Here is a 16,259-nt window from a genome sequence, read left to right on the forward strand (position 1 = left end):
GAGATATCCTGGTAGAAGAGTATGACAGTGTATACTGGTTCCTTGTTTGTTGAAAAACATGTATAAAGGGGGAACTGCAACTGGCTTAGGAAGATATGTTTACTTATGAGATTTAACTTTTGGAGTTGGAATTGTAGATTAGCAAATAAATTTATGCTGTATCATTATATAATTATCAAGTATTTCGCTAATTTGATTGTCCCTGACAGAATATTTTCTGGAAGACTGCATTCAGATGACCCAATTCATTCCTCCTCCAAAGGATAAGAAGAAGAAGGATAAAGAAGATGATGGTGGTGAAGATGATGATGTAAGTAGATTTCTCTTCACATCTCAGGAATGAGGAATGTTCATTGTGAGAATATTTGATGGAGAAAAAATAAGTTCTTAAAGCATAGCATGGGCTGGGCAGTGGCACGCCTTTAATACCACCACTCCATAAGCTGAGGCAGGTGGATCTCTTGAGTTCAATGCTAGCCTAGGCTACAGAGTGAATTCTAGGGGAATTTTTTTTTCTTACCAAGGCAGAGACACTCATTCCTTTGTGTTTGTTTCTGTGTTGTCAGAGTACCTTGGAAACTGATAGTCTAATTTCAGTTTTTTTCCCTCACTTTTCTTTCGGCTCCTGGGATTCAATTCAGGGCACCAACCTTTTGCTGCCTGCACCCATATCCAGTGAGCCTCACCCCAGGTCTTCTGTTCTTTAATTTTAATTTACATTGTTGGGTATTGGTTGAACCCAGGGCTTGCCCTTATTAAATTTGTTCATTTAAAAGAAATTTACATGTATTTGGGATGTGGGGGGACAAGACATCAAAAGATGACTCCCACAGCTTGTGTTCCCTCCATTTACACTGGGTTCTGGGGAGCAAATTTATGTTGTATGGCAAAAACTTTGACATTGACCATTTACACTCCCTTGTCATTGATGTCTTAGATTAAGAGGGTTTCAGTTCATGCAGGCTTTGAACTTTAGCCTCCCAGGTACCTGGTCTGGCTATATCATGAGAACCAGAAATGTATAATTTGGCAGAAACTAATAGGAAATATTTGGGTGTTGTGGTATGTACCTATTAAACATAGAGCTTGGGAGGCAAGGAGGGGGAAGCCAGTTCAAGGCCATCCTCAACTATCACTGTTTGCAAACAGCCTGGGCTATGTTTCCTAAACACAGGATAAACACTTGATTCAATTGTATAAGTTCAAAGCCAGACTGGGTTATAAAAAGGGAAATATATGTGGATATTAAGTAGGTCATGGTTCATCATTAATCATGAAGACAGTTCATGAACCTTTCCAGAAATATTAGAAAACTAAGTTAGTGGGGTTCGGGATTTCGCTCAGTGGTAGAGCACTTGCCTAGCAAGTACAAGGCCTTGGGTTCAGTCCTCAGCTCTGGCAAAAAAAAGAAAAAAAAAAGAAAGAAAACTAAGTAAGTAGAAGTATTAGAGAATCATATTTAAAAGTTTAAAATGGGTTTGGATGACTCATACCTTTAATCTCAGGGAATACAAAAGCAGGCAGATCTCTAATTTGAGGTCAGCCTGATGTCAGAGCACAAAGATTTTCTAGTGATCTGAGCTTGCTTTACACACACAGCAGGGTTGCATTCGGGGGAGGGTTTGACCACATGCGTGGTCACCAGTGTCTGGAATGCTCTGCACTTGGTAGTGTAGGACTCAGGGAAACTTTTGCTTAAAGCCAAAAAAACCCCTTGTGTGTCTATATCTGAGGAACGCTAGGATATTCAGTTTATCATATTCTGAATTCATGGATATCAGTCTTTTTCTGAAGACATGTATATGTGCAGGTGTTGCAGAGGCACAGAAACAGGTGTGTGTCCCAGGAGCTCAAGTTAGTTGTGAGCCACCTGTGGTAGGTCATAAGAAGTGAACTTGGATGTTTGCATGATCTTAACTGCTGACCATCTCTCTGCTTCAGAAGTTGGTCTGTCAGTTTCTGTTTTTAGAGACAGGGTTTCTTTTTAACAATTCCTGGCTGAAAGTCAACTTTCCAACTACTGTAGACCAGGTTGGCCTTGAACGTAGAGATCCACCTGCCTGTGCCTCCCCAGTGCTGGAATTAAAGGTGTGTGCCACCACTCCCAGCAGAAGTCAAATATACCAGGCCCTCTTTTGGGCCACGAGCCAGTTCCCAAATCATGACATGGAAACTTATTAAATGTTAGTTATGAATGCTTGTTTCTTCCTAGCTCTCATAACTTGACCTGTTTGTTTTCTTTTCTTTTTTTTTTTTTTTCTTTTTGTTTTTTTGAGATAAGGTTTCTCTGTGTAGCTTTGCTTTGCGCCTTTCCTGGAACTCACTTTGGAGACCAGGCTGGCCTCAAACTCACAGAGATCCGCCTGGCTCTGCCTCCCGAGTGCTGGGATTAACGGCGTGTGCCACCACAGCCCGGCAACCTGTTTCTTTTCTTTCATCTGTGTTTAGTGTCTGGGCTTTTTACCTTCCCTTCTGTACGTGATACTTACTGCTGACATTCCTATTTATTGCCTCAGCCTGTCAGCACTGTCTATCCCTTTCCTGCCTAGGTATCCATCATTTGGTGCCTTAGGCAGGCAAGGTGAAACAGCATTATTAAGCAAATTCGGCATAAATGTGACACACCTTTACACAGTTAAGAGTAATCTGCAGCACTGACATCATAAGACTTTCTATATTCCTCAGCACTGATCTCTTAATAAATGTATAACTATCTACCCTAGGGTTAAACAGTATTGTTAGATGTCACTTGCCTAGAAAAAGTCAACTAAAGAGACTTAAACTGTAATAATTATGACAAATCAATCATGTTCCCTTTTCTTGCAGGCAAATTGCAATCTAATATGTGCTGACGAATATGGGCCAGAAACAAAGTTGAGCATGTCTCAATTGAATGAAAAGGAAACTCCTTTTGAACTCATTGAAGCTCTCCTTAAATACATCGAAACCCTTAATGTTCCTGGAGCTGTGTTGGTCTTTCTTCCTGGCTGGAATTTGATTTATACTATGCAAAAGCATTTGGAAAATAATTCACATTTTGGTATGATTGAGTTCTTGTTTTTCTAGCTTGACAATGAGTATTTTTACTTTTGTCTTGGCTAGTATGTTTCTGTGTTTTAATGAAAAAATATGTGTAACGGAGAACAGTGTTTTAACTTGCTCTTACTTTTAGTCCTTTTTGTATTGTAGGAAGTCATCGATACCAGATTCTACCTCTGCATTCTCAGATTCCTCGGGAGGAACAGCGCAAAGTATTTGATCCAGTACCAGACGGAGTAACCAAGGTAAACAGGGCATTGTGAGATCAGATGGGATCCAGATATTACTGGCATTCCAAGACCTCCTCGAAAAACGAAAGAATATCAAATAATAAATAAAAAGTCTTCCACTTTCTAAGTCTAAGCTTGATAGACCTTTTTCCACCCTTTTTATTCTGTTGCTGTGATGCCCCTATACTAGGTGGGTTGAATGACTAATTATATGTGTGTTTGAAAGTATGTTTTCTGTAGTGTAATTTTTGTTTTTCTTTTTTTCTTTTTTGCAGGTTATTTTGTCCACAAATATTGCTGAAACAAGCATCACCATAAATGATGTTGTTTATGTCATTGACTCCTGCAAGTAAGTTCCCAGGGAAACCGTTGCCTTTTTGAGTAAACTTTATCAATTAACCTTTTAATTTTGGTTTTAGTGAGATTTTTTTTCTCAGTGTTTTGTCTGCATATGTGAACTTGAATTAGAGATGTGAGCTGCCATGGGGTACTGGGAGCTGAGCCCCAGGTCTTCTATAAGCTAGCCACTGGCCCATCTTTATAGCGCCTAATTGTTGGTTTTGTTTTTGGTTTGTTTTTGGTTTTTGGTTTGTTTGTTTTTCAAGACAGGGTTTCTCTGTAGCTTTGGTGCCTGTCCAGGTTGGCCTCAAACTCCTAGAGATCACGTCTGGCACTGCCTCCTGAGAGCTGGCATTAAAGGCGTGCACCACCTTGCCCGGCTAATTGTATTTCTTTTGAGGTCATTTGATTGTGTAGCCCAGGCTCACCTCCAGAGATTTTTTTGAAGCACTGGGGTTGATACCATAGCTATGTACCATCATACTTAGATTCTAACTTCATTGTCAAATGTTGTGCTTTTATACCCACACAGATACCTTGTGTTTGTATATACAGGTTGTAGTTTAAGAGACTAACCATTTCAAGTAGACAGTGAAAATTAAGATGTACTAACTTCTAACTTAATATAATTTACTTGCTCACTCCTTGGTGGTTTCCATTGTTCAATATGAACTTTTCATGGTGTTTTCTATATAAAGATAACCATTACTTAGTGTGAGACAGTCTACTTGAAGGAGCGCTGCAGCCTGATGTTGTGGCATCTGTAAGTCTTGCATATGTTGTACAACCCAGCCTCAAAAATTGAAGGACTTACACATATGTGAGTTGAGCCTTGGCATTGTCTACAGGTAAAAATCAATTTTGTAGACAATAAAGCCAGGTTACAGCTGACTGTTGTACATTTATTTTCTGAATATAAGCATGTCACATTGGAATTTGATTTACCAATAATTATTTTACCCAAAAGTCAATAGCATTTTATTCTAATCTCATTTTGTGTGTGCCATTGGCTATAAATTTGAATGATTTTATAATTATTTGTGAATTTGAACAGGCCATGGGATCACTCTTGTTTGAGGTGCCCAGTATGACTTGCAACCCCCTATACTCAGGCCTCACACAGCACTATTAATTTTAAGGAAGAGTTTTTGGTTTTTTATTTTGTTTTAAGCTTAATGTTGTAGAAGACAGTCCTTAGTACATAAATTTTTTTTGAGACAGGGTTTCAAAGTTGTACATGCTGGCCTAGAATTCACTCCAATCTACACAGGCTTGTAGCTTGTGATCCTGCCTCAGCCTATTGAGTAGCTTGAACGACAAGCCTGCACCACTAGGCTTGGCTTTCATTAAAATTTATTAAGCATTATTAATGCACATATATCTTCATAAGTAGATGTTAGTGACTGTGTTTTCCAGTGTGTATGTACTTTTGAATTCATGCACGCACATTTGTCATATGTACACCTCATTTTCTGAGATAAGGTCTGTCAGTGAGCTTGGAATTCACTGGCTGACCAGAGAACTTCTAAAATCCTTATATCTCCACTTCCAGCATGTCATAATTTTGCTTGGTGTACGGATAATGTCGGTTTATGTTTCAATACATTGGCAGTTAAGAGAATATGAAGTCAGTGACTTATTACTTTTTTCTCTCCAATAACTACTTTTCTCATTTAGGCAAAAGGTGAAACTATTTACTGCTCACAACAATATGACCAACTATGCTACGGTGTGGGCATCCAAAACCAATCTTGAGCAGAGGAAAGGGCGAGCTGGCCGTGTACGACCTGGGTTCTGCTTCCACCTCTGCAGTCGAGCTCGTTTTGATAGGTAAAGTGTTTTTTTTGGTAATATATAGAAGCTAGTGAACATCTTAGAGAAAACTATCATTTGGATTCTTACTAAGCCAATCCAGTGAGGGTCAGTTTTTAAATAAGGATGGACATTTTTTTATCTTTCTATTTCTATGCAGTCTCCACCCTTATCCTTTCTGTAGACTTCAAACCTATGTTCTATAAACAACATACCTCAAGTGTTGGCATGTTTGGTAAAAGGATTTGTGGACATTAATTAGTTTCATTGCTTTATCATCTTGGAATTACTCATGATACTGAATAGCTAGCTTTTTATGTAAACCACAACTTAAAATTACAATGCCTTTGCATTTATGGACTCCCCCCCCCCCTTGTTTAGTGGCCTGAGACAGGGTCAAACTTTGGCTATCCTTGAATTTGAGGATTGCCTGTTCCTGCCGCCTGAGTGCTGACATTAAAGACCTGTTGCATGTACTCTGTATCAGTAGAGTATTTTCGTGATTTTATTTATTTTTACATCACTTATTTCATAGTACCCATTCCCAAGACACATAGGATATAAACGAAAATGAAAGTTAATGATTTTAGAGCCCTGGGCTTTATATGTACTTAGAGGAGAGGCATCAAATAATGAACTAGAATAGAAAAAAATTGGCAACTGATTTCCCTGCTATTATAAATGTCGGTTTCAGACAACACAGAGCTGCAACATTTAGCTTTTTATTCTTTTAAAACTACTAAAGATTGTCCTTGGGTTCAAGGAACAAGTATTTAACACATTGATTTTTATGGTAAAAGCACCTACCAACTCTTGATGGTTTTAGTTGATCTTCAGCATGAGGGGTTTGAGTTAGGGTTTGGGAGAATCTCATCCACAGTCAGGGTTTCTCTGTGTCGCCCTGACCATTCTAGAACTCGGTCAACAAGCCAGGATCTGCCTCTGGCTCCCAAGTGCCACCACTACCCAGCTACAATGATCTTCATATTTTTTTTTAGAATTGCTTCAATTTAGAAATGTAAACTTTTGGCTTTTCAAGCCAGGGTTTTTCTCTGTGACAGTCTTGGCTATCCTGGAACTCTCAGATTTTTCCTCCTTCTACTTCCTGAATGCTGAGATTAAAGGCGTGTGTCACTATACCAAGGTAGAAACGTATTTTTTTTTAAGGTCATTTATTTACTTATTATGTATACTTGTCTGTCAGCATGTATTCCTGTGTGCTAGAAGAGGGCATCAGATCCCATTATAGATGGTTGGGAGCCACACTTGGGACCTAGAAGGGCAGTCAGTGCTCTTAACCTCTGAGCCATCTCTCCTTAGCAGAAATGTGGATTTATTAAGTTCATCCTGTTCTGTGATTGAGTTACCACTAAATGCATGTAACATAGTAATAGGTTTCCAAGGCTAAGTATTAATAGTTTGTAAGGCTTGGTTTTTTTTTTTTTTTTTTTTTTTTTTTTTGGTTGTTTGTTTTGTTTTGTTTCAAAACGGTTGGCACTAGGAGCCTTTGGGATGACATAGACTTTTTCTTTTTTCTTGAGCTGAGGATTGAACCCAGGGCCTACCACTGAGCTAAATCCCCAACCCTAGACTTTTTTTTTTTTTCCTCTCTTTTTTAATCTTGCCTTTTATTGAACTTAACACCATTTATTCAGTGCGTGCTTGGCAGGACCTAGTCAGAAGTGGAAATGGTAACATTGACTTTTTCATGCTCCTTCACTTAGTTTGGAAAGGCATCCTGATTGTGAGAGTAAAGTCAGAAACCAGTTACAATCAACTAATCCATAAGGCAGGTTTGTAATGAATAGGAAAAGTTTGATGGTAGTTGTAAAGGATCAGGAAAGGGCCACCATGTACCTACACAGTTTCTCTATGCACAGGTTTTATCAGATTGTCATTGCATACATAGGTGAAAATTGCTTTCTTTCTGCTTCTCCAAACTTTAGACTAGAAACCCACATGACACCAGAGATGTTTAGAACACCTTTGCATGAAATTGCTTTGAGCATAAAACTTCTGCGTCTGGGAGGAATTGGCCAATTCCTTGCAAAGGCAATTGAACCTCCACCTTTAGATGCTGTAATTGAAGCAGAACATACTCTTAGAGGTAAGTGCTGCTACTGTACTACCTTAGGCTATCTGTCTTTACCTGGCAAATCTCACTTAGCAAGTGTCTCAAATGAAGATAGACTTGGTAGAGCAGTATTAATTAGTAAAGGCTTCTTGGCTAGTGTCAATTTCTGTGAGCTTAAAGGATGAAGGAGCATAAATGAGTTTCATTTAGAAACCATTGAAGGAAAATACAGAAGGCTACCTCTTTTGTTTTTTGGGTTTTGTTTGTTTTGGTTTTTAGAGGCAGGGTTTCTCTGTATAATTTTGATGCCTGTCCTGGATCTTGCTCTATAGACCAGGCTGGCCTCAACTCAGATCCGCCTGCCTCTGCCTCCATCCTGAGGGCTGGGATTAAAGGCATGCACTACCACCTCTTGGCTCTCAATGTTACATCTTAAGAATCAGTGCACGGATTACTCTTGGACCTGTATTTACTATTATCTTGTCTGTCTTAGAGGTTTTTTGTTTTTTGTTTTTTCTTCTCTCTTCTCCCCACATCTCACATCAGTTAAAAGTGGAGTGTAGTGAAAAGTGAGGGCATTGCAGCCAGATGAGCTCTCTATTGAATTGGAATCTGACACTCACTTGTAAACTTGAGTTAGCCAGAGTCTATTTCTTGGAATATGCTGGTACTTAATGCAGATGCTATTATATTACTGGTTGTTTTGGGTGATAGGCCATCCCCATTTGCCTAGAAACATGTTTTATAGTGGTTTATTCCCCCAGTCAGTATCCCAGAATTGGGGGTTTTGGTTATGACTGAATTGTTTGCTCTAGGCATTTGGCATTATATTTAAATCTTGCTTTGACACATAATGAAACATTGCATACATTTATTGACAATGTCACTCACAAATAAGTATTTTCCCACAGAACTTGATGCTTTAGATGCCAATGATGAATTAACTCCTCTGGGACGAATCCTGGCTAAACTCCCCATTGAGCCTCGTTTTGGAAAGATGATGATAATGGGGTGTATTTTCTAGTAAGTACGTTTTCTGGTTGGTAGTTATGAGATGGGATAGATTTCATAAAAGCAAGGTGGGCTGCTGAGGCAAAAAACCTAATGTTAATTTACAGGCCACTGTGAGGAAGCTCTTTGTAGGTTCAGTATCCTACCCAAAAAAGGGTTCAATTCACATTTGGACGCCTTCTGGCAAAAAGATTGTGATTCATTCACTATTTAACTGTTTTTCAGTGTGGGAGATGCTGTCTGTACCATCTCAGCTGCTACCTGCTTTCCGGAGCCCTTTATCAGTGAAGGAAAACGCCTGGGCTACATTCACCGGAATTTTGCTGGAAACAGATTTTCTGATCATGTGGCTCTTTTATCAGTATTCCAAGCCTGGGATGATGCTAGGTATGGGCTTTTAAAGGCAGTTACTGAAAGAATTCAATGAACCTTTTGAGTTTATAATCATCCAAGTTTGTTGAGCCTTTTGAGTATGCATGCTTTTTCCATTATGTTTTAGGATGAGCGGAGAAGAAGCAGAAATACGTTTTTGTGAACAAAAGCGACTTAATATGGCTACACTAAGAATGACTTGGGAGGCCAAAGTACAGCTTAAAGAGATTCTGATTAACTCTGGCTTTCCAGAAGGTAAGGCCTCTCCCAATTGTCAGCTGATCACTGTCGTACATGCTGGTAATTTTCAGATCCAGGAGGCTAAAGCCAGAATAGAATGATTGAGGGATAGATAGCTTGTACTAGTGTGTAACACTCAAATAACAGGAAAAAGCTTCACCCTGAAAAAAGACAATTTGTGAACTGTTGTCATAACTACATGTACAATGTCGGCAGAGTAGTTAATAGTCTCAGCTATGTGTTTGAATGTAATATAGTTCTATGGTGAAACACTAATCCAAGTTTCTATTTCTTAGTAGACTTTGTCTTTTCTATGTAGATTAAACTTTGTGAGCTGGAGAGGATTAACTAACAGTTTAAATTACTTAGATTCATTCAGGTAAATCTAGAATTGAGGTTTTATAGCACATTGTTTTGGCTCTTCCATTCAGTGATGTGAATTGCTAAGGCGTATCTTGGCAGAAAATAGTCCTCTTTGCAGTAACTTCCAGGTTGTCATTTCATCTTCTCTACTAATAGTAAGAATAGTGGATACTTTCATTGTGGAGTCTTACCAGAAAAGCTCCTTAAACTTGATCTGTGTTGGGAAAGTTCTGAGAAAGTTGTCAGGGTCATACTGTTTCTCTCATCTAATTTTTAAAAACCTTTTCTTATTTTTTTAACAGATTGTTTATTGACACAAGTGTTTACTAACACTGGACCAGATAATAATTTGGATGTCGTTATTTCTCTGCTGGCCTTTGGTGTGTACCCCAATGTATGCTATCATAAAGAAAAGAGAAAGATTCTTACCACTGAAGGGCGTAATGCACTTATCCACAAATCATCTGTGAACTGTCCTTTTAGCAGCCAAGATATGAAGTACCCATCTCCCTTCTTTGTTTTTGGTGAAAAGGTATGAAGATTTAACTTTGAGGGATCATTTTTCTACTCATGACATAGCTAATTACCATCAGTGTGTGACATTTTGCCTTATTTTTAACCTGCAGATTCGAACCCGAGCCATCTCTGCTAAAGGCATGACCCTAGTCACCCCTTTACAGTTACTTTTGTTTGCCTCCAAGAAAGTCCAATCTGATGGGCAGATCATATTTATAGATGACTGGTATGTGCTTTCAGTTGTGAACTCAAACTAAATTCTTAAGAATTTAACTCTTGATTTTCTGGGTTGGGGATTTGGCTCAGTGGTAGAGAGTGCACTTGCTAGGCAAGGCCCTGGGTTCAATCCTCAGCTCAAAAAAAAAAAGAATTTAACTCTTGATTTTCAAATAAGGCAGGATTTCATGGTTAAGTTTAAGGTTCATTTATAATGGGTTTTCTTGGAGGGATGCAAATCTTGTCTGTTTAATCAAACAGATTGGTCTTTTTTTGTTGTTGTTAGATTTTTTTTTTTTTACAAGGTTAATGCTGATTATTCATGCTTATATTAAGTAGGTTTTGGGAATGTCTAAATTCTAATGAAATAAGCAGCTAATTTATTTCACGAATTAACAAATGGGAGGGCAATTTGACAAAGTTATTTCTTTCTGTGTATGGTCTTAGTTTACTATCTTCTTTGCTTCATCTTAGGATCAGACTGCAAATATCACATGAAGCTGCTGCTTGCATCACAGCCCTCCGGGCAGCCATGGAAGCTCTGGTGGTTGAAGTCTCCAAACAACCAAATATCATCAGCCAATTGGACCCTGTAAATGAACATATGCTGAATACAATCCGTCAAATTTCTAGGCCCTCGGCTTCCGGTATCAACCTTATGATTGGAAGTGTACGGTGAGTACCTAAGTAAATTTATGTGTCTATAGCTTTTGCAGAATTAGAATTATTAAAATTAGTTGGTATTTGGTAGAGTCCTTATCACCTAGGTTCAAATTACAAATAAACATTAAATATGAAATTTAGTTTGACCCAGTACAAAAGATTGCTTCTCTTAATCTGCACATCACCACGTATTAGAGGTAAAGCGATGAAATTGCTCTTTAAATAGTATAGTATACAAATATAAGGAAAGTCCTTTGGATCTTTATCAAGTTTATTGCTTCTTATTTTAGTATAGCTGAAGTGTTGACGCACTTTAATTCTGGCTTATTTAACATGAGTAATAAAAGACCTGTAGGAGCCAGACATGTAGGAAGGGCATAGTTTCTGAGGAGTTTCCACCAAAGACATTTTTCAAAGTTGTTAATGCCATGAATCTAGAGCAATTTTGTGCATTGCATGTTTTAATGTGGATAATACTTATTCACACTATGAGAAAGTGTTAAAAGTGTTTGTTCCACACAGCTCTCATTATTTGGTTGAAATTCATTTACTGGGGTTCTAGTTTCAATCCCTTGTACGGCATATGCAACTAAAATGGTTGATTATTTTCTTGCTTTCCTAGGTATGGTGATGGTCCACGCCCTCCCAAGATGGCCCGATACGATAATGGAAGTGGATATAGAAGAGGATATGGTGGGGGAGGTTATGGCGGGGGAGGATATGGCGGTGGCTATGGTAGTGGAGGTTTTGGAGGAGGCTTTGGAAGTGGTGGGGGAGGCTTCGGAGGTGGCTTCAACAGTGGCGGGGGTGGCTTCGGTAGTGGGGGAGGTTTTGGCAGTGGTGGGGGAGGCTTCGGTGGTGGTGGAGGAGGCTTTAGTGGCGGAGGAGGTGGTTTTGCTGGTGGCAGAGGCGGCAACTTTGGGGGTAGTGGAGGCTTTGGAAGTGGTGGGGGAGGCTATGGTGGAGGAGGAGGTGGCTATGGTGGAGGTGGTAGTGGTGGTGGCTATGGAGGAGGCAGTGGAGGCTATGGAGGTGGGGGAGGAGGTTATGGCGGTGGGGAAGGTTATAGTATTAGCCCCAACTCTTACCGTGGAAATTATGGTGGAGGTGGTGGTGGGGGATATAGAGGAGGTTCCCAAGGAGGCTACAGAAACAATTTCGGTGGAGACTACAGAGGATCTAGTGGAGACTACCGTGGATCTGGTGGGGGCTACAGAGGATCTGGAGGGTTCCAGAGAAGGGGTGGCTATGGAGGTGGTTACTTTGGACAAGGAAGAGGAGGAGGGGGTGGTGGTGGCTATTAAGACTTGTGTCAGAGCCTGTGCATAGACAGTTCAAAAATGCATGCTATGTTTTTTCTAAGATGTTTATTTTGCGCCCCAAAAGTAAACCCATTTTCCATTTAATCTGTAGCTTATTGTAGTCTCCAGAAAGAATGTAGACTAGTGATTTTGTTTATATTATGTAATGTAAAATATGACCTATTATACAAGTATCATACCATACAGTTTGTATTTTTTCTTCAAGGGGTAAAGGTTTGCCTTTTAACTTAACTTGACATTTTCTTGGTTTTCATTTAATAGAAAATAAAGTATTACACTGAAAATTGGCTGTTTAGTTGATGGGTTATTTTGTTTTGTTTAATTTTTTTACGAGATTGAGCCCGCATCCCCCCCCTCCCTCCTTTAGGGGTCTCAGTATGTCCAGGAACTAACTGGTTTGCCTCACGCCTCTGCTTACCAAGTACTGGTATTAAAGGTGTGTACCACTATACTGGCTACAAAGCATTTTTATATGTTGGTGAAACTTTTGACCTTTTTGACCTTAGTGAAAAGAAAAACCAAGGCCAGCATTTTCTGTTCTATTCCACATTAGTCATAAATTTATTAGGGTGCACAGTATTTTGGGGAACAAAATACCACATTTCCCCTTTTTTGTCTAAAATTTAAAAAAGGTTATAACTAATACAAGGAAAACTACTCAATAAGTATATACAAAATATACAGTCAAATTACATTAACAAAGTCTAGTCCACTAACATTTGACAGATTCAGGTAAAAAAACTCCAAATGATTAACAGTGTCCAGTCCAGTAACATTTGATAAGCTCAGACAAAAATTTTCATTACTTACCCTGTTTAAAACAAGTAGTTCCTTTCTTAAAAGATTTAAAAATTGATCTTATATTCATATTCTCTTTTCATGAGTTTTAATAATTTACCTTTTGGCATTTTTATATCTTTCCCTTTTCGTGTATATTCAATGATCTACCCATTTATCCTATTTCTTTTTTTCTTTCTTAAAAACTCTATTTGGGTTAATTGTCACGGCCTGTATCATTTGTCCAGCTGCTGCATAATGAGAAAGTGCAGTGCTTGTTTCAAGTCCTTGTTCAAGTAGGCTGTCAGGCTGGATCATCTCAGGTAGCCATCTCACATTGTCCTACCCTGTTTGTAGTCCAAAGTCGATCCTTCTGTGGTGTTAATCAGCTTAATGGCTTTATCATAGTCCATGTGGAATGACTAATAAAAAGGGGGGGCGGTATAAGCTATAGAAATCTTGAACAAATGTTTTATCTACACAGTGAATAAAGGTTGGTGAACTTTGCCTTATTTAGTATTTGGGGTAGAAAAGAGCTTAGCCAGTTCTTCCCCATTAACATGTATCTCAAAGAATGTGAAGCTAGAGGTGTTTTAATACTTAAAAAAAAAATTCCAGTAAATTAGTGGAGTTATGGGAACAAGGAATCCTGGAAATGTAACCCACAGCCTAATGCTTGCCAAGCAAATCCTAGGTCTCCAGTAAATATCTTTTTGAAGGAGATAACACAGCCAGGTCTAAATTGAATGGCACTCTGCTGCATGCTGTCTAGGGTAGATTGATTGGGCATACATTTTCCAACATTTTTCTCTGTGCATCCTTTGCTTAGTTATGTTAGGCATGTTTTCCCAGTGAGCTATCTTCCCATCAGCATAGATGCTTTTAGATTCTAAGGTCTATAAAACTGGTCTTCTCCAATTGACTTTCTGTGTGTGTGAACATAGGCTTTAGCTATTTAGTTGAATGTTTTATCCAGTCAGATCTTCCCATCTGTGCTCTTAATAACTTCAATATCTGGCTGTCTTAGCTTGCTCATAACATAAAACATCTTGATCCTACACTCAATCCATTCTCTATAGTACAGCTGATGCCACCTTTTATGTAGAGGATAAAAATCTCTACTTTCAAAAGCTGTATTAGCCATACTGAATATCTACAGATCTCAGTGCTTCTGACCATTACATGGTGCGAAAATTTGCTAGGCAGTGGTAGTGCACACCTTTAATCCCAAGGCTCAGGAGGCAGAGCCAGGTGGATCTCTTGAGTTCAAGGCCAGGCTGATCTATAGAGCAAAATCCAGGACAGGCACTAAAGCTACGCAGAGGAAACACACCAAAAAAACCCAAAAAATTTTGTAATGCACCCTTTGGTTAGAAATGAGAGGCTGAATTGTATTCCCCCTCTCCTGCCCCCCTCCCCCCAAAAGGCTCAGAAGATGAAGTGACACTTCTTTGACACTGCACTTTTCAGTTTTAGTTTTCCATATTTGGAGGTTACAGACTTGTCCCAAAGTCTGAAGCAGTGACCTTTTTTTTTCCACATGAGAATAAAGTCTACCAATTAGAGTTTGCAGAGTGGATGACCTCACTGCACTCTTAAGACAGGGTTTTTCTGTAGACCAGGCTGGCCTTCAACTGGGAGATCTGCCTGCCTCTGCCTCCTGAGTGCTGGCATTAAAGGTGTGCCCCACCCAGCTCCTCACTGTACTTCTGTGTTTACTGTTTTCAGTGTTTTAGCTGTTACCACCCTAGTGGAAAAAAGGTGAAAAATTGTTCTGAATAAAACGTGAGCTGGGGAAAACACCAGGACGTCAGTGTTCTAATAAAAACTGCCGTGTCAGTTGTCAGACGGGAGTGTGTGAAAGCTGCAAGTGACAGTGTCCAGTGACACTGTGATAGCATTCCAACTCTGGACATAGGTGCCGCGGGGACAGATGAAGAGGGAGTGGACAGTTCTGTCCAGGAAGCCAAGCACAGATGTCACAGGATAGGAAGACTCAGGAGTGGAATTGGATTAATGTTAACAAAAGTGTTTTTGATTTCTAGAATTGTTTCTGTATTCCGCTGTATTTAACAAAATTGTAGATTTAAGTTACTGTTGGGAAGACAGGAAAATGCCATGTGGCTTTTACCAGATGTCCCAACACTTGGGGGACAAATGGAAGCTTAACTACTGAATCAGCATTGAATTTTGTCAGACTTTGTGATCCAGCAGGATTTAGCTGTTGTGTGAAAGATGTCTCACTCCAGACAAGGAAGCCTGTAACAGATGGTTTGTCCAAGTCAGACTCATGAACCAGTGATTTTGTGTTGCTTTTTTTTTTTTTTTTAAACTTGTGTGCTCACAAAACACTAGCCAGCGCAAGGAGTGATGTGACAAAATGGTAGACTGTGGTTAGTGTGTTTAAGGTGAAGAACAGTCCTAGTCCTCTGAACAGTCAGTCCATTGTTTCTTATGGCAAGGTTCAATTTGCTTATGTGTTTTAGGTTAGAGTCCCTGAGATGGGGAGAGCATTGTGGATTTTCAATTTACATAATCATACTATCATTGTCATGATCAAAGCTGTCAGTTGCACTCCCGGTTGCCAGAATGGTCTTCAAAGTTGGGAAAGAGAAATACGAATGTAGCCCATCTGGCCTGAAGCTCCCTTCTAACCCTGACAATGGGACCTGAGATCCCATTCATCTCCCAATCCCTTGGTTTCCACCCACTGCCCTTGCAACTTTTTCACCCAAAAATAAAATGAAAATCCTCGTCAAGGAAGCTATAGTGTGACAGTGAGTCACACAGTGTACCCTTTAGTCCATACATCTTGTGTTCATTGCAGTGGTTTTGAGGCCTCTGGCTTCTGCTACACTATTGATACTGGGACTCCTCTTGGATATCCTGTTGTTGCCTATTGTCATGGAGATCCTGCAGCTTTGGATCTGCAAGACCAGCCCCTTCAAGTGCTCCAGCAGGTCATATGGGTGGGCTAACCCATAGGCCTGTGCCTAGGTGGTAGGTAGCTGGGTTGGTCTGCCAGGCAGCTCTCCCTTATCCTTACCATCATGGTGGTCTCCAGCATTGCTCTAGCTAGCTCACACAATGCAGCAAGCAACAATGGGTGGGTCCAGTTGTCTTGCTCTTAGGCCCTCATGGGGCAGCTCACCCACGTCCACAATACCAGGTCCAGCCCTACTAGTTTGCCCAGGCTAGGTGCAGGGCGCACTCTCCCAAGTGCTGCAGCTGGTTGGGGGCAGCTCTCCATCTCATGTCCTGGAGGCCAGCTCTCCTGCCTGCTAC

At 39.8% G+C, this 16,259-nt stretch overlaps 1 protein-coding gene across 1 annotated transcript in view; it reads left to right on the top strand.

Moving 5' to 3' along the window:
• Window positions 1–12,484, top strand: part of Dhx9 (DExH-box helicase 9) — a 37,346-nt gene extending 24,862 nt beyond the window's left edge. The window contains exons 16-28 of the mRNA XM_036202405.1: window positions 210–310; window positions 2,827–3,040; window positions 3,190–3,284; window positions 3,545–3,618; window positions 5,286–5,438; window positions 7,367–7,527; window positions 8,406–8,517; window positions 8,731–8,892; window positions 9,005–9,132; window positions 9,783–10,012; window positions 10,107–10,222; window positions 10,687–10,887; window positions 11,498–12,484. Of these exons, the coding sequence (XP_036058298.1) occupies window positions 210–310; window positions 2,827–3,040; window positions 3,190–3,284; window positions 3,545–3,618; window positions 5,286–5,438; window positions 7,367–7,527; window positions 8,406–8,517; window positions 8,731–8,892; window positions 9,005–9,132; window positions 9,783–10,012; window positions 10,107–10,222; window positions 10,687–10,887; window positions 11,498–12,179 (2,429 nt within the window). The 3' untranslated portion in view covers window positions 12,180–12,484. The remainder of the gene's footprint in view (window positions 1–209; window positions 311–2,826; window positions 3,041–3,189; window positions 3,285–3,544; window positions 3,619–5,285; window positions 5,439–7,366; window positions 7,528–8,405; window positions 8,518–8,730; window positions 8,893–9,004; window positions 9,133–9,782; window positions 10,013–10,106; window positions 10,223–10,686; window positions 10,888–11,497) is intronic.
• Window positions 12,485–16,259: the final 3,775 nt, after the last annotated feature.

The sequence above is a fragment of the Onychomys torridus genome, chromosome 11 (assembly GCF_903995425.1).
Source record: "Onychomys torridus chromosome 11, mOncTor1.1, whole genome shotgun sequence".
Classification (NCBI taxonomy): domain Eukaryota; kingdom Metazoa; phylum Chordata; class Mammalia; order Rodentia; family Cricetidae; genus Onychomys; species Onychomys torridus.